General features: G+C 43.4%; 1 protein-coding gene across 4 annotated transcripts in view; it reads right to left on the bottom strand.

Moving 5' to 3' along the window:
• The window catches only part of HHAT (hedgehog acyltransferase), a 314085-nt gene that overhangs the window by 186227 nt on the left and 109055 nt on the right, over positions 1-18803 (bottom strand). For all 4 annotated transcript variants that reach the window (XM_045787833.2, XM_045787835.2, XM_087857933.1 and 1 more), the window contains one exon: positions 7779-7929. In XM_045787833.2, coding sequence (XP_045643789.2) covers positions 7779-7929 — 151 coding nt within the window. The remainder of the gene's footprint in view (positions 1-7778; positions 7930-18803) is intronic.

Here is an 18803-nt window from a genome sequence, read left to right as displayed (position 1 = left end):
TCAATACAGAAAAGATTGAAACATTCACACTATAAAGAAACACAGAACCCAGAATGCATGCTGCACAAGGTGGGCCCAGAAAAAGCCTCAGGTACAACATAGGAAATAGATAATATGGCAAAAGATGGCATTTTATATCACCAAAAATGCAGTCAGGATGGCAGGTTAATCACTGGAAGTTAGACCCACACTTCACATGTAAGTCAATTTGTCTTTTATCTCTTCTTCAGTGGTGCAGAGGTTCGTAGGGTGCACAGAGGTTCACTCATCTTTCACTCAGGAAATACCTGTTTGTTGAGTGCCTACTATGTGCCAGGCACTGTGTTAGATGACGTGAAGTCTGTGGTGAGCCGGTTTTTGAGAATCTACAGAAAAACTGTTTCAGTAGCTTGTGAATCTCTGAGGTAGGAATTCCTCCTTACATAAAAATAAATACATTTCCAATGGACTTCCTCAACTTATCACCAAAGGCCGAAACTATACAGGCAAAGAATGAGAGATCTGACTGCATGCAAATGTAAAACTGAAACATCAAAATACCTACGAGCATTTAAGGGTAAAAGCAGGCTGCACCTTGAATTTCATCCTCAGATCTGAGGTGGAGCAAAAAACAACACTAGTCTGCTGAAGAGAAGGTGTAAATTAGAAGGAAGACAGTGCTAAAGTTGAAAGAAAGAAAGGAAAGGAAAGGAAAGGAAAGGAAAGGAAAGGAAAGGAAAGGAAAGGAAAGGAAAGGAAAGGAAAGGAAAGGAAAGGAAAGGAGAGGAGAGGAGAAAGATAGTGCTGGGGACCCGGACGTTTAGACTGGCAGACATGGGGCAATTCTCCATTTCTGTTGGCAAATAGTATCTGACCCAGCCCAACGTGAGATAAAGCAACACAGTAGGAGGAGGACAGCCATCGCCCCAGCTCCACACAAGAGACTCTGGCAAGAGAAATGGAGTCAAGTTTCTATGTTGGTGCCAGGCGAACCCCCCTCCCACTTCCACTCAAGCAGCTGTGTCTGGACTGCTGTTTATAACACAAGAGATGTAACAGGAGAACGAAGGCCCACTGACCCCACAGCACTCAGTGACTCAGGGTTAAATGGCAACTCCCTTTCTCCTCACCCCTTGGTGCACAGAGGCCAACCAACTGCCTGACTTGACTCTTCCCTGCACCATCTCCCTTTCTAGGGAGTCAGTACATAGGCGATCATCATTCTCAGATACCCCCAAAGCTCCAGATCCTGTCACACAAGCCATGCTCCAGAGCCTGGAGGAATTCACTGCAGGTCCGTTTCTCTAGAGAGACGGGAAAAGGTAGTGATTACAAGCTCAGACTCCAGAGCCACATGCTTGGGTTCAAAGCCCAGCTCCGCCACTTACTAGCTGTGTGATTCAAGGAGAGTTACTCAACCTCTCTATGTCTCACTTCCATCTTTTGTAAAGTGGGAGTAACAGTACCTACACAGAGGAGTTTTGTGAGGATTAAATACATACACCAAAGCACTTAGAAATATGCCTGGCTGAATGTGTTTGCTGCTTGCAGATGCCAGAGCTGCTGTGACTGCCATTACTATTATTATTCTTACTACTACTCCTTGTGAGGACAAGTTCCAGAAGGGCTTCCCTCCCAGTCCTGCCCCCAGGTTCCATTGCAAGGGATTAGGATCTCTTCTTTCAGCCCCTCCCTCAGACAAATCCTGTCCCCAGAGACAAACAGCTCTTCTCTTATATCAGAGTCTGAATGGAATCTCTTTTCTTCCTTTAACTTTGCAACTCTCTCCTTCATCTGCTCTCAGGGATGTGGCAGGATGTCTGATAAAATAACGAAAGGAATGAAGTTAAAAAGGTGTCGACTCCCCATTCCTTTCAAGGAAGACTCGTTCCCAAGAAAACTGCAAGCCAACGCAGTATTTCGGCACACCAATTACTGATAGTCACTGAGATGCACACAGGGAGGTAAGGAAGGTGGGGTACCAACATGGCCATGGCCTGGAACGCCGCGGCAACAACACAGGGGTGCATGTTACACACAGGAAATACACAGCTGCTGCATCAAGAAGTTTGAAAAGTTTGCTCCTAAGACCTGGTGATCAAGATTTCAGAGAGAAGTGACCATTCCTCCCTGTAGCCCAGAGTTCCTGAGTACCCACTAAATGCTGGGCACTGAGGAGGGTGCTGGGGGACACAGGGTTAACCAAGAACAAGGTCTGATCACTGTCCTCAAAGGGCTCACAGGCTGGTGGGGTGTGAGCAAGCAGAGACACCTCCTTTGGGGTGTGACTCAGGGTGTCAGCTCCCAGAGGTGGGCACGGTCACATCTCCATTTTCCAGAGAAGGAAACTGAGGCACAGGGAGGTCACCAGATAATAAGTAGTAGAGCCAGCATTCAAAGCCACTCAATCTCCAGATCTTGGATCTCAAAGAGCCGGAGGGTCCTCCATTAGAAAACGCCCTGGTGTTTCTTGTGCCAGAGAGCTGCTCCCTCTAAAAGCCTCCAGTCTGAGAGTTTGCTCAGTAATATGCATGCTGAAGACAGCCTCCACAGAGGGAGGAAATGGAGAGGAGAGCAGAGTATCTATCTTCGAAGTCAAAATAAATCCAGGAACCAAAACATAATAATGGTTCATAAAATCTGCTTCAACTTGGTGCCCACTCTGATTTACGGCAGTCTGTGTTTGAAGGAGAAGGTGAAGGGATTTTGAAATATAACCGTCGGGAGACGGAAATACATTTTCTGAGTCTGTTGAAAGGGGGTAAGACAGAAAGACAAAATGTGAGGTGACACAAATGTCTGGTAGCTAGAAACTGTATGCTAAAAGAAACCCCCTAAATGTGAGGGAGAGCCAGCCCAGTGCAGATTACAAGGACCCTGCGCTCTAGTTCTGGATTCCATGCCTTCCACGTGTTACCTCCCATCTCTACCACTTTCCACCTCCTTCCACCAGCGAAGGTATCGGGCCTGCCTTTTCTGGGAAATTAAAAAAACACACAGTATAAAGTTCACTTGCACATCTGTAATTATGATTACTGGCTAACATCACGGTGTCTACAGTGTCCTTGCCCTGTGTTCCTGCGGTAGCACTGGTTTCACTGAACCCTCGAAAAACCCAGGAGGCACGCCCTATGAGGAGCTTAATTTTAACGCTTCAGAAAATTGAGGCATTAGGAGGTTAAATGACTTTTTGCCCAATTACGTGGGTAGTGAGGGAGACAGGACTCCACCACCAGGGACTGGTGTCATCCCCATCCAGTGTGGCTGGGGCTCATATAAACACAGAACTAGAAGAGAATATAGACATCATCTAATGACAAGGGTCTTTCTTTCATTCAACAGTAGGCAACGGTGGAGAAAACTGAGGAAGAATCAACTGGATTGAGCTCTCTCCTCTGAGGGCAGAGAGCCCATGACTTCTCCACCATAGCCTTTATCTCTGACCTGTCACATCTCAGGCTCAGAGCTGGACCAGAGCCTTTCTTCGGCCAGTCGCATCACTGCCCACTGCTTCCCCAACACCACCTACCCACAGGCTGATTCCTCCATCACCTCCGGCTTTGCTAGATTTTCTAGTGCAAAAAAATATATATATATAGAAGCTAGCCCTTCCTGAGGACCTACTAAACACTAAGCTCAGTCAGCCCTCACATGGCCCTATGCAGCGAGTGCTATTATTATCTCTATTTTAGAAATGAAAAGTTAGTCCAGAGCATTTTAATTATTTGCCCAAGGCACACAACTAGTAAGTAGCAAGATCTTGGTTAGCAGGCTGCCTGCAAAAACAGTGAACGCTTATTAAGGACACCCATTCCATCTTTTCCCCTTTATGTTCACGCTGCCCCTGCTGCCCACCCAGCAGTGCTGGTAGACATGGGGTGTACTTCACCAACTCCAGGTTCTCCATCCTGTCCTGCAACCTGAGGTCAGACGTGATTCAAAGTCAGGACTGATATAAAGCCAGCAGTTTGTAAAGCTAGTTTTCATCATCTACCACAGGCCTGGACCAACTCTCCATCGAGGGCCCTAAATTCTTCTATTGACCTAAAACTTCATGCAATCAATTCCCCACTGAATGAAGGGGTTCAGGCTGCTCCCCTGCCCCAACCCCAAAATGTCCCCATACGTTAAGGTCTAGCAGTGCCCAAATTTCTCTTGGTTAAGCTGTGATGCATGAGTTTGCCTATGAAGACCTGAGAGCATCATAATTCAAGAAAGGCAGAGGGCAAGCTCTGCGAGATTCCTGAGATAATTGAAATTGACCCATAACTCACCAGCCGCCACAGGAAATTCTATCACTTTGCACTCTTTGCTTCCATAGCTAAAAATCAAATCAGGGGAACATGATCAGACTTCTAATTTGAAACCTCGGACATGCAATGTCATCTTTAATGACTCCCGGCAAAAGATGCTCATTACAGATCTCAGCCTACCTAAATTAAAACATGAAACCTAAAAATTAAGCAGAAAATTCTCAATTTCTAAGGTCTGTAAGGCCACGGAAAAATCACACAAGAGGGAATACACATACTCCTTAGGGTTTTGTTATGCCCGCAAATATCTGAGCAGGAATTATATGAAAGAAAAGAGCTAAAAGGGAAAAAAATAAATAAACAAACCCATCAGGTCCTAACTTTCAGGTCTGGGCCGTCTGGGTGAAGAGCAATTTTTCATGATCAATCTGAACTAGCATGTCAAGGAACATTATCTCTCTGCTGATGGCCAATTTCATCTGTTCTATGATGTAGAGCTCAGATTCCTCTGATATGGTAACTGCTGGCTTCAAGTCTTCTCTCACTGTTAAGTGGACTGAAATATGCTGCTATCAGTCAGCACAGTGTTCAGGTGTGTAAGCTGCCTTTAAAATGGGAGGCTAAAAATTCCTCTCTCATCATCAGTTCTAAACCTATTCATGGGGTGCCTGGGTGGCTCAGTGGGTTAAGCGTCTGCCTTCGGCTCAGGTCAAGATCCTGGGGTCCTGGGATCCAGCCCCACATTGGGCTCTCTGCTCAGTGGGGAGTCTGCTCCTCCCTCTCCTTCTGCCCCTCCCCTGGCTTGTGCTCTCTCTTGCTCACTCTCTCTCAAATAAATACATAAAATCTAAAATAAATAAACTAACAGACCTCATTCAGTGTGGACTTTCTAGAAGGCCAGGTAACCACTAGACAATCTGCGAAGACTGTTTTTAAATTTCTTCCTTCTGTTTCCCATCCACCCTTCCCTTTGTGTCACTGTATGACTGGCTGCCACTGCCCAGAATAACGTGCATGGCCAGCTTTCACATGTTTGTGACTCAGTTCTTCCCAGACCTACATCCAGGAAGAGGGGGCAACTCCCTGTCTGCAGCAAGACCTCGACAGATGGCCCAGAAATATTAATGTAAAGCTAGATGTAAACAGAAACTACAAATTCAAAACTTTATTTTCCCTCAATGTGCATTTTACAGAGAAAAGTTAGAGAGTGGGGACCAGGGCCACTGTAGGGTTAGGTTACCAGATCCTGAACACGAACATGGTAAACTTCCTCTGAAGGACAGAGGAATATCTGCAAACAGTGTAAAAGAGAAGCTATAATTTTTATTTTTTCAATTCAAAACTACTTCTTCTGAGCCTTAAATTGTGTACTGTAGTGCAGAGCTGACCTCCCTTCCTAAATTCAACTACTTAATGTGGAATGGTCACTGTGTTCCAAGAACGAAGACCAAGGTGTTTCTATGTATAACTGGCAAACTGGAAAACCCTTCAGCAGACTAAAAATTGTGAAGGGGAAAATCTACACCCATGTAAGCTGGAAAAAAAAAAAAGCCAGGATAAAAGTCTAGGTCACTCCAGGAAAGACCATGCTTGTTATTCTGTCAGATGCTCTCGTAAACACTTCCCCCAGGACCACATCACTCCCAGGGCTCAGTCCAGAGCTTCCAGCTCATAGCAACTTTTATGACTCTCTCGCCCACATCTGTCTTAAAACTTTAACTGGGAGGGAGGGAGGAGCGTTTAGACAACCTGGAGTCTACACGATTTGAGTCTAGTTCTAATCGAAAATGACAAAGGTCTTGGCAGATAGGCTCTCTCTGCCTTTGTTGTGTATAGACAGACAACAGAGGGTATTGGACCAAAAAATAATTAACTAAAATAATAAAGGACAAGAAGACAACTACTCTGACTGTGAAATACAGTCAACAGTCTAAACCACCTCTTGTGATAATTAATGCGCTGAGATCTATGGACAAGGAGCCTGGAGCCGGCATGTCTGCCTAAGAGTCATGGATTTTCATTATGCCAACCGACACGAGAAGCCCTTTAGGAGAATATGTTTCCCAAGAACTGCATTAGGGCAAAGTATTCACAAGGAAGCAGAGGAACCATGCTGGGCACACACCAGTCACTGATGACACGACCCCAAATCATGCAGGGTCCCAACCCCTTTGTTCAGTAAATTAATTTTATGAGTAGGTCAAAAGTTAACAGAGCCTCCCAACCAGGTTCACCTTTTAACCAAGAACCACTCTGTGTCCCCCTGGCTAGAGAGAACCCCTTTGCTAGCATTCTCCACCCCTGCCATTAAAACTGGGCAACCTGTGCTATTTGATGAAGTAATTAAGGACAAATCAAAGCAATTATCTAACATTACGTTCAATAACCATATGAAATTTCTAATTCTAAGAAGCAAACTGAACCAATAATAAAATGCACTTACAGAGGCTTACGGCATCTATTATCAGGTTCTATGGAAAACTAGAATGTTGTAGGCTACCCACCCCTTTTTTAATAGCAATATTAAATATGATAACATTCACTGAGCTCTTCCTCTACCTGGGTCCTAGCTCTTCTGCCTATGGAGATGAAATATAAGACTGAAGGTGCCATGTGAATGGGCCAGAACAGCAACTCCGAGCAGAGCCGAGGCTGGGGTGGGGGAAATGGAGGTGCCTAAGACGTGCTGACCCCCACGACTGTGCAGGTCCCCAGGCTGAGCTTCCTGTTAGGGCTGCAAGTGCACAAGCAAGCCCTGTCACTTGTTCCATACTGGAAGTGATAAGAAACACAGCAGCAAGCAAGCCCATCTGGAGAACAACAATCAGAAACAGCAGGGGGACTAAGGGATCTTTTGGAACAAAAGCTCCAGGCCAGCCATACGTTTATGGGGTAAAATCAAGAAGAGTAAGAAAATCAGAAAACACATCTGTCTATCCATGTGCACCAAGTTTAGGAATAATAAAAGGATAAAAAGCTAACATTTGTAAACATCTACTATATGCCAAATGCCTGAAATGCATCAGCTTATTTAATATTCAAAACAACTCTTGAATAGGGGTATTATCACCCTCACTATTATTATTCCCATTTAAGAGAAAAGAAAAATGAAACTTAGAGAAATTTAGGAAATTGTTCCAGAGCTGAGAGCTAGTAAATGCTAATAGGGACCTATGCTATTATCCTAATTCTATTGTTTTTCATTGGCAGTCCCACATATACAGAGGTCATTTTCAAGAAAAACAGAGAGCAATAAAATAATATACTGCAGCATATCCCAAGTTAGTAAGAAACCACTTAGACATCACCCTATGTGCATTTGTACATAGACCAGGAGAGAAATTTTCTTATCTCACATATCTTCACAGCCTGACCGTACCTCTCACAGACTGTCATCCTATCAGACAGATGAAGAAACCCAAGTGCTGAATGTGCCTCGAGTGAGGGACAGAGAAAGGATGGTGGCCCAAACCCTCGGAAGCTCACCAAGCCATGGCTCCTCTCACTGGACAGCCCCAAAGGGCTTTAATAAACCAAACTACTGACCTCCACATCCCCGTGAAACTGAACATGGTGCTCACACAGCGAGGAAGGGGTGGCGGCGTGAGTCCGTCCAGGCGCATGAGCAGAGCTGGGACACCGAAGAGCACCAAGTACTTCAGATAGAAGAAGAGCACGTGGGCCAACGCCAGTCCTCCTGAAAGACAGATGGAGCCATAAGACGCAGAGATGAGCGATGGAGCAATTCCTGCTCCTGAAAATATACCCCCTGCTCCCACTTCTGCACCCTTCTCTTCCCCTTACCTCACTCATTACAAAAAGTTTCCCACATTGGTTTTGAGCAGTAAGAATTTTGGATTAACAAATATGGAAATATTCTTTATTATTGTGATAGGCAATAGGACATCTTACCAGTCACACTTTTACAGACACTGAAGTGTTTTATATCTACTTATGCATTTAAATAATATATATATTTATATATATAATTATATACAATGGATTTTAAAACTATTAGAAAGGGAAAATCCTCCCCAAATTCCAAAACCTCATGAGTTCACACCCACTAGTATGGCTAAAATCAAAAAGTCAGATCAACAAGGGCTGATGAAGATGTGGAGAAACTGAAACTGTCGTACACTGCTGGCAAGAAAGAAAGTGGTGCAGCCACTTTGGAAAACTGCTTGGCGTTTCCTGAAATGATTAAACCTAAAGTTACCCAATGACCCAGCAATTCTACTTTTGGTATATACCCAAGAGAAATGAGAACAGATGCCTACACAGATACTTATACCCAAATGTTTGTATTATCAACAACAGCCAAAAGACAAAAACAACCCACATATCCCTCACCAGATGAATAAACAAAATGTGATCTCTCCGTACAATGGAATATTATGCTGCCATGAAAAGGAATGAACTATTGACACGTGCTACAACACTGATGAATCTTGAAACATCACGCTAAGTGAAATGAGCCAGTCATGAAAGACCACATATTCTATTCCATTCATATGAAAGTCCAGAATGAGGTAACAGAGACAGAACCAGAACTTTGATTCGTGGGTCCCTAGCACTGGAGAGGCAGGGGTGGGATCATGGCAGAGGTGGTGGCTAAAGGGTAGGCTTTCTTTTTGAGGTGATGGAAATATTATAAAATTGGCAGTGGTGACAGTTGCACATAGGTGACTATACTAAACGCCACTGAATTGTATACTTTAAGGGGGTGAATTTTATGGTATGTGAACTATATCACAACAAACCTGTTAATAAAAACAAAGCAAAACAAACAAAAAATTCCTCAGGGCCCCAGGCTCCAGTGGCCTCTTGTCCCAAACTGTGCCTTTCCAGAATGAGAAGAACACAGGATGTGGACACTAGGCAAGATGTGAGGTCAGAGACGCAGGCTATGGCCCACACAGGCCCCTGCCTGCCCCCACTGAGAATGACCCACTTCTGCAGCCAGGGCTCAGGGAGCTCCACCAGCTACCTTCTCTCCTCGGGCTTCCTGGCCACTTTGACCTCTGTGCCCTGTGCCCAATGGGCACTACAGACCTAGGCCACATGTTGGCCCCATTCACACTGACCTCAGCGGGCAGGTGAGGAGGGGTGGCGGGTTTGCCACAGCAGTGCTCACAAGGAGAAGGCCGAGGGCAGAGTGTGTGTGGAAGCCCTGAGAAGACAACCACGTGCTGTCCAACCTCCAGAGCGCCTTCCCCAGTGTGTGGGAAGTACTGCAGGGCAGGGCGGTGCAGCTGAGTGGGCTATCCAGGGGATATTCAGAAGGAAATAACTAAGCCTTAAAGAAGTACTAGCAGAAAACCCTACTGTCTGGCCCTTGCCATATTATACAAGGATTGTGGAAAGGAGTCACGACAACGGAGAGTGTGGCTGTAAATGGCAACTCTGTGCCAGAAGAAACACAGAGCCATTTTCTGAATATGTAGTTTGGGTGAAGGCAAATGGTGGTTCAAATTCAAAAGCCACATGTCCTACAAGGAACAAACCCAGGAATTACTGTGTCTCATTCTCGATCAGGAATGGTCAAACAGGTTCTTCAGACTTGTAGGAACTAGACTACAATCAGATGTATTGAAACGCCTGGGTGTAAAATTATAGCATTCTTAGATGTGCCTGAAAGCAGTCAAGGAAAAAAGCTGATGTGTATGAGAATATATATACATGAACATACAAGAACATCTGTATGTACGTAAGTCTGTGTATACACATCCATGAAGAAGTGAGGTTTATGTGCTAGCAATACCACCCAAAAAGTAACTAGGGGGCATATAACCACACTGAATGGTGAGGAAATCCGTTCCACTGGCCAAGATGGCAGCGGGGTGGGGGGAGCTCAAAAATACTCCAAAATGAATACCAGGCTTTAATCAGAAAAATCCCAGAGCTAGAAGAGGCAAGACAGAAGTAAGGATGTCTAATTAAAGGACACAAAGCTTTCAGAGCCAAAACTGCACAGTCTGAAGAAGCGAAGGCATCAGAGGACCCAGGAAGACCGTTCAAGGTTAGGGCCACCTGGACTTCTTTCACATATGAAGCATCAGAGGCTTCTGTTCCCTGTTAACAGGATGCAAGATCAGGGAGAATGAGCTGCTTCCTTCTCAAATACTGCCTTTCGTGTGATACTGCTTTTGTACAGTTATCAATATGAGGCATATAAACTAAAATCTATAAGATTTTTTAAATGGTCTATCTCATTAAATATTTTATGATCTCAATTCTAGTATCCTACCATCTATATTATGCACGAGGAAGTAGCATTAACACCTCTATTACACATTACCTTATAGGTGTTTCTGTACTTGTGGATTTTTCTACCAGATTACAGGGTGCTCAAAGCCCATGCCCACATGGTTGAACACCAGGACTTGCAATAGCAGGTGCCCAAGAAAAAACAGCTTGCCCAGTTAATGTTGCTAATGGTGGGAAGTTCTTCCCAGGGGTAAACACGAGGGTCTGAATTGTATCAGATCCTCTTAAACTGTTAGATCCACTAGACTTGAAGAACTTAGCATCCGCCTAATGAAAAGTCTTCATGCACCCAGAATGGGTCAAGCTGTGCCTTTGCCAAGGATTGGGGAGAGTTTGCCACAGAGCGGAAAGAGGCCCCTTGACTCTACTGGCCAGCTGCAGAGCTAGCATCTTCATACGGGTGAGCCCCGCCCTCAAGACTCACACAGTCAGTATAAGACACTGATATCAGCTTTACTCTGTTTCAAGAAGCATGCTGTCTCTGCACTGTTATCTGTCCCCACCAGCTTGGGTGCCTGAACTCACTGCTACACTCTCCCACCTCCAGCCTATGCTGGGCTCTTGCTTCCGTCCATGGCCTGACTTCATCTCTGAACCTTTTCTGTTCCAAGGAAAATGACTCCAGCCACTTTGACCTTGTCTGCATCTAACCTACTCTAGATTTTGCTTAAATGCTCTGTGACTAAGGCTGTTCAGATTCAGGAAGCCTCAACATTTTATAAGTTTCTTCTCAGGGCACTTGGGTGGCACAGTTGGTTACACACCTGACTCTTGGTTTCAGCTCAGGGCATGAGATTGAGCGCCACAAAGGGTTCCACGCTCAGTGGGGAGTCTGCCTGAGATTTTCTCTCTCCCTCTTCCCCCACATTGCGCCTGCGTGCGTGCACTCTCTCTCTCTCTCTCTAAAATAAATAAATAAATCTTTTTAAAAAGTTTCTTCTCATACAAAGTTCTTTATAAGAATGTCTTATGCCTACAGTTAACAATATTGTATTATACATTTTTAAAATTTTGTTAATCTAGATCTCATAATAAATGTTCTACCCAGGTTGGTTTTTTTTTAAAAAAAGAACCTTTCCTACATAAGATCTAGGATAAGAACCAGAAATATGAAGATTAATCAAGAAGATTCGAACAAACCAATTACCAGCAAAGAAACTGAATCAGTGATTAAAAAAACTCCCAACAAACAAAAGCCCAGGACCAGATGGCTTCACAGGCGAATTTTACCAAACATTTAAAGAAAAGTTAATATCTTATTCTTCTCAAACTATTTCAAAAAAAATAGAAAAAGAAGGAAAACTTCCAAATTCATTTCTGTGAAGCCAGCTTTATCCTCATACCAAAACCAGATAAGATACCACAAAAAAAGAGAACTACAGGCCCGTATCTTCGATGAACATAGATGCAAAAATCCTCAGCAAAATACTAGCAAACCAAATCCAACTGTACATTAAAAAAAATCATTCACCACGATCAAGTGGGATTTACTGCTAGGCTGCAAGAGTAGTTCAATATTTGCAAATCAATATGATATATCACATCAATAACAGAAAGGATAAGAACCATATGATGATTTCAATAGACAAAGAAAAAGCATTTGACAAAGTACAACATCCATTCATGATAAAACGGTAGGTTTAGAGGGACGATACTTCAACATAATAAAGACCATTTATGAAAAATCCACAGCTAAATCATCTTAATGGGGGAAAACTGAGAGCTTTTCCCCTAAGGTCAAGAACAAGACAAGGATGTCCACTCTCGCCACTTCTATTCAACATAGTACTGGAAGTCCTGGCCACAGCAATCAGACAACAAAAAGAAAAGGCATCCAAATCGGCAAGGAAGAAGTCAAACTTTCACAATTTGCGGATGACATGATACTCTATACCCTGAAAGACTCCACAAAAAACAGCTGGAACTGAAACACGAATTCAGTAAAGTCCCAGAATACAAATCAATGTATGGAAAGCTGCCGCATTTCTAGAAATGCGGAAAGAGAAATCAGCAGAAAGAGAAATCAAGAAAACAATCCCACTTACAACTGCACTTACAACTGCACCAAAAACAGTAAGATACCTAGGAATAAACTTAACCGAAGAGGTGAAAGACCTGTACTCTGAAAACTATAAAACACAGATGAAAGAAACTGAAAACAACACAAAGAAATGGAAAGACATTCCATGCTCATGGATTGGAAGAACAAATACTGTTGAAATGTCTATATTCCCCAAAGCAATGTACACATTTAATGCAATTTCTATCAAAATACCAACAGCATTTTTCACAGAGCTAGAACCAACAATCCTAAAATTTGTATGGAACCCCAAAAGACCCCAAATAGCCAAAGCAATCTTGAAAAAGAAACGCAAAGTTGTAGGCATCACAATTCTGGATTTCAAGCTGTATTACAAAGCCATAGTAATGAAAACAGTATGGTACTGGCACAAAAATAGAGACATAAATCAGTGGAACAGAAAAGAAAACCCAGAAATGAACCCATAATTATATGGTCAATTACTCTTCGACAAAGCAGAAAATGGAAAAAAGAATGTCTGTTCAACAAACAGTATTGGGAAAACTGGACTTTCTTATGCCATACACAAAAATAAATTCAAAATGGGGGTGCCTGGGAGGCTCAGTCAGTTAACCATCCAACTCTTGATTTCAGCTCAGGTCTTGATCTCAGTGTTATGAGTTCAAGCCCCACACTGGGATCCATGTTGGGCATGAAGCCTACTTTAAAAATAAATACATAAATAAATATTCAAAATGGATTAAACACCTAAATGTGAGACGTGAAACCATAGAAATCCTAGAAGAGAATGCAGGCAGTAACGTCTTTGACATTGGCTGTACCAACTTCCTTCTAGATATGTCCCCTGAGGAAAGCACTGGGACTACGTCAAAATAAAATGCTTCTGCACAGCAAAGGAAACAATCAACAAAACTAAAAGGCAGCCTACAGAATGGAGAAGATATTTGCTAATCATGTACCCAGGGTTAGTATCCAAAATATATAAAGAACTTTTAAAACCCAATACCCCAAAAAACAAATAATCCAATTAAAAAGTAGGCAGAAGACATGAACAGGCATTTCTCCAAAGAAGACATGCAGATGGCCAACAAACACATGAAAAGATGCTCATGATCACTCACCATCAGAAAAATGCAAATCAAAACTACAATGAGCTATCACCTCACACATGTCAGAATGGCTAAAATCAACAACATAAAAAACAACAGGTGTTGGCGAGGATATGGAGAAAAAGGAACTCTCTTGCACTTTTGGTAGGAATGCAAACTGGTGCAGCCATTCTGGAAAACAGTATGCAAGTCCCTCAGAAAGTTAAAAATAGAACTACCCTATGGTCCAGCAATTGCACTACTAGGTATTTACCTAGAAAATACAAAATCACTCATTCAAAGGGATACATGCACGCCCCCATGTTTATAGCGGTATTATCTATAATAGCCAAGATATGGAAGCAGCCCAAGTGTCCTCTGAGTCATGAATGGATAAAGAAGATGTGGTATATATACAATGGAATATTACTCAGCCATAAAAAGAATGAAATCTTGCCATTTGCGAAGACATTGATGGAGCTACAGAGTATAATGCTAAGTGAAATAAATCAGAAAAAGATATACAACATGATTTCACTCATATGTGGAATTTAAGAAACAAATGAGCAAAGGGAAAAGAGAGAGAAACCAAGAAACAAACTCTTAACTACAGAGAACCAGTTGATGGTTACCCGAAGGGATGTAGGTGGGGGGATGGGGAGAATAGGTGATGGGGATTAAGGAGTGCATTTACTGTGATAAGCACTGGGTGATGTATGGAAGTGTTGAATTACTAAACTGTACCTGAAACTGTTATAACACTGTGTGTTAACTACTTGGAATTAAAATAAAAACTTAAAAAAAAAAAAAAGATCAATCAAGAACAGAGACAAGGAACCACAACACAATGTAGAAGTGGTACCGTGGCAGACTTGGAGACTTTCCCTTACAGCTAGGGGCACAGGGAGGAAGGGCAGCTCACATGCTGCAAAGATTAACACCACTGGTCAGAGTTACCATGATGGCCAGTTTCCTGCAGAGACACTGAAGAAAAGGTGGCTACTCCCTTGTAGTAGTTATGTAAGGTTCTGTGTCAGGAGGAGGACATGGTCAGGGCCAAGAAAACCAAGTGAGTAAATGTGATTGACAGGGGAAGGGAGTGAGGGAATGGGTAGCAGTGAGGAATTGCTGCTAGGAGCTCCAGAAGGACAAGCACCCAAGTCAAGAAGGGAAGAATGGCGTGGGGTGAGAGATGCAGGCAACAGCTCTTGGTAAGCTTGTCCAGCCTGAAGCGGCCAAGGAGGTCAAAAGAACTCCATCATTTCTAGTCACTGAGTTCTGGGAATAAATAACTACAGCAAATGCTCCAGTTTCAACATGTATTTAAGGATTTGGAAGTTGAACCTATAGCCCCACCAGGTGGAAGCCAGTGTGCCGCCCTGCTGGACTCAGCAGGATAGATGACCTGCTGAAGGAAATGGTTGGAACCCAGTAGGATATTCAGACTCATCCAGGGCACCCCCCCTAGCTGAATCTCCAACTGAGGTGCACACCTGTCCTTGACCTACCTGGGTGGTTGGTATCACAAGACTCTCTATTGATACTATGGTAATTACGTGCTCCAAACTACTGGCTGTCTGTGCCAATGACAAGGCCACCCACAGCTGGCGGCTGACCCTCCAGGACTCAAAAAAGAGGGTGGTCCCAGGGACCGGGGCTGCCCCTGCCCGTGAGCAGTTCCCAGGGGAAGGTTCGAAGACTGTTTTCTAAGAAATGCAAATACTGAGTATCCAGTGCAGCAACACCAAACAAGGAGTGGAAGGGTAGACAAGGAGGAGACAAAAAGGCAATGAGTTGGAGAGGCTAGAGAAGCAGTTACCCAAGGGCCCAGACTCCCCAAACTAGAGACGAACAATGAGGGTGGACAGAGTCAGTGGGTTCAAGAGTGATCTCGGGGATGTAAAATTCTGGCTGCGTGATTTCTTTCTAAGCGATGGTACAGGAGAGGACAAAGAGGCCAGGCTGTAGTCCTCAGGCGGGTCTCCATTCCAGGAGAGGCAGCAGCCAAACAGCCAAACCAGGGCATGACGGCTGGGCCCCTCTGATGGGAGGTGTCAGAACTTTGCCCTTTCGGCACACTTGACAATTGTGAGGCTGGGGATCTACGACCCCTCCATACATGGCTTCTCAAACAGTTCTAGTTCACCTCCCATGGCTCTTGTTAACCACCAATGAAAACAACAGTCACATGTGTAGTAAAAGTGTAAAACACATGAGGGCAAAAATCACCAAACTCGCAATAGCGGTTACTATTTAGGGGGAGCGTGGGAAATGCAATTAGGATAGGTAACCAAGGCAGCTTCAACGATGTTGGTAATATTTTATTTTTTAAACTAAGTGATGTGAGCCTTGGTGGCTCAGTCGGTTAAGTGTCTGCCTTCAGCTCAGGCCATGATCCCAGGATCCTGGGATCGAGCCCCAGGTCGGGCTCCCTGCTCGGCAGGGAGCTTGTCCCCCTCCCTCTGCCCCTCTCCCCCCCACCCCACTCATGCTCTCCTCTCTCTCTCAAATAAACAAAATCTTAAAAAAAAAAAAACAACTAAGTGATGGATAACCACATGTTTATTATATTCTCTTTTAACTTTTAAAATATCCTGTGTATGTGTGTGTATGTGTGTGTGTAAAATATAGTCTCAACTGCCAGGGCAAGTTCACCAACAAACTAGCTCCCGAGAGTGCACTAGGTCACAGGAACAGCAGCTACTGCCTACTAAGCACCTACCACGCCTACATGACGCGCAGTTTGCAGCATCCAACCTCATTCTGAGAACAAGCTCCCTGCGGGTATTATTACCACCCGCATCGCGCAGAGAGGAACGTGGGCACACAAAGGTTACAAAACTCGCCCACAAGCGCACACGATTAAGTAGCCGACTCTGGACTTGAATCTGGGTCCGCTGCCTCAATGCCCCACATTTATTAGATCACATTCTCTGAGAGCAGACTCAGAGACGTTTGCGTGAGGCAGACCAGATGGCAGGGCAACGAGGGGGCTGTTAGAGGCAGCCGAAGGAGATATTCCAAGCAGGGAAAAACTGCAGAGCCAGAGCTCTGAAGATCCTCAGGAAAGCCAGCCTCAAGGAGCACACCGTAAGCAAAGCTGTCCAAGAAACAAATACACAAGGCGGTCCGCTGTGGTAAGCAACTCTAAATTCACAGATTTGAGAATTCTGATCCTCTTAGCATCAAAATGAGTAATTATTAACTCAGAAACCCAAAGGAGAGTTTACCTCCCAAAATGCTCAATCTTTGGACATATTGGAAAATCTAGTTTGGAAAACCTTCTTATTACGTTGAAGTCTAGTTTAAGTCTTCAAAGAAAGGATGTTTTTCTGGAGAGGGAAATAGAGTATTAAATTCTATTTGGCCATCCTCTTTAATTGTAAGCCATTAATGTCTCGGGGGGAAAGGCTATAAGCCACAATAAATCACACTTAAGGTCAAAAGAATTGTCTAGCAAAAATACTGAATACTTCACAAAAACATATCTTAAAGTAAAATCAAGGTGTTCCATAAGCATTTCATACGGCAAGATAAATTTTAAATTTTTTAAAAACTGACTATAGGGGGTGCGTGGGTGTCTCAGTCGGTTCAGTGTCTGCCTTCAGCTCAGATCATGATCCCAGAGTCCCGGGATCAAGCCCTGCGTCGGGCTTCCTGCTCAGCAAAGAGCCTGCTTCTCCCACTGCTGCTCCCCCTGCTTGTTCTTTCTCTCTCTAATAAATTAAAAAAATCTTTAAAAAAATAACAAAATAAAACATAAATAAAAACTGACTATAGTAGCATAACAGAATAGGCCCTTCCCATTCCCAGACTGTGACGGAAGAAAACTCCACAGAGCAGAAGCAAAGCAATCTCAAACACACACACACACACACACACACACACACACAGCACTACATAAGACTTAATAAAGGTGGGAACAGGAGGAGATCTACACAGGGCCAAATGACTTGAAAATTCTGAAAAGCAAATTTTCCGGTAGAGACCAGACGTAGATTATAGTTTGAATTTTGATGCTTCGCTATGACTCACTTTGCCCAGTAGAAGTGCTCTGAAAAATCTATGTGCAAAAAGAACTAGAAATCAACTACTAATTACTCTACTGCAAATCCTTCAAGGAGTAAAAAGTCCCTCTAGAAAGCAAATAATTGCCTCCCTTAAGTATTCAACAAATTCAGATTTCCATACATTACCAATTTTATGTCATCTAAGAAGGCACCTGTATGCTAAGTTACCTGGGCATAATAATGGGTTAGATAGCAATCGGCAGAGATCACAGTGTTCTGAGGGATGTTGGGGGCGGGAAGAAAGGGACTAGCTGGGGTTACAAATGGTAACTGCGGTGCAACTTGCTACCCTTTATACTGCTACATCAAGCGGGCATCTCTTCCATTCTTCAACCAGGCACCATGAAATCACCCTCACACCACACAGAGTATTTGTAATTGAACAGTCAAGTTTCACAGTAGTAAATCCCAGAGTAGCTCCAGGTTCACACTGCATTAATTTCAAATAACCTCCGGATTCTAATCCAAGGAGAGAATCTACAAAAATTAATTTTCTCTACTGAATCTTAAACCTTAGAATGTTTAACGCCTCCAAAGGGTGGGAAGAGAAGAGAATCGCATACTATATAACGTGTGTTTGTGTCCTTAGTTTTCAAAACAGACATCAGATGTCAAATGTCTTATCCCTCTCCCCAACTGTGATTTGCAGAAGGAGAAAAAGCAAATAAATGACTTGGTTAGCATTCCATTACTATTTAGATAGGTGCACAGACATTATTTCAACAACAGCTGGTACTTCAGCGATGTGCTAAAAAAAAAAAAAAAAAAAAAAAAAAACCCTCTGACTACATGCACTCAGGAGATGGGTCCCCAAACTCCAACCACTAAGCAGTAAGATTGTGAACAGGACTCTAATGTACACTCCACGGAGCTTTATTATATCTTTACCATGGAAAAAACAACTAACTTTCAACCACTTTCACCTCCTCACTTCTTGGCTCACTCTCAAATCCCTTGCAAAGCTCTTTTCTATCCCCATAATCTCATCTACCTCAATTTACCACTGTGAAACACCATTCTATAATGAATGCAAGAAATGGGACCTTTTTGAGCTCTTTTCAAGAAAAACCATAAATTACCACCTTTGCCCCCCTTATCCACA

Source organism: Ursus americanus, chromosome 2, assembly GCF_024610735.1.
Source record: "Ursus americanus isolate L20-20 chromosome 2, mUrsAme1.1.p, whole genome shotgun sequence".
Lineage (NCBI taxonomy): Eukaryota > Metazoa > Chordata > Mammalia > Carnivora > Ursidae > Ursus > Ursus americanus.
This window is presented reverse-complemented; position numbering and strand designations above follow the sequence as displayed.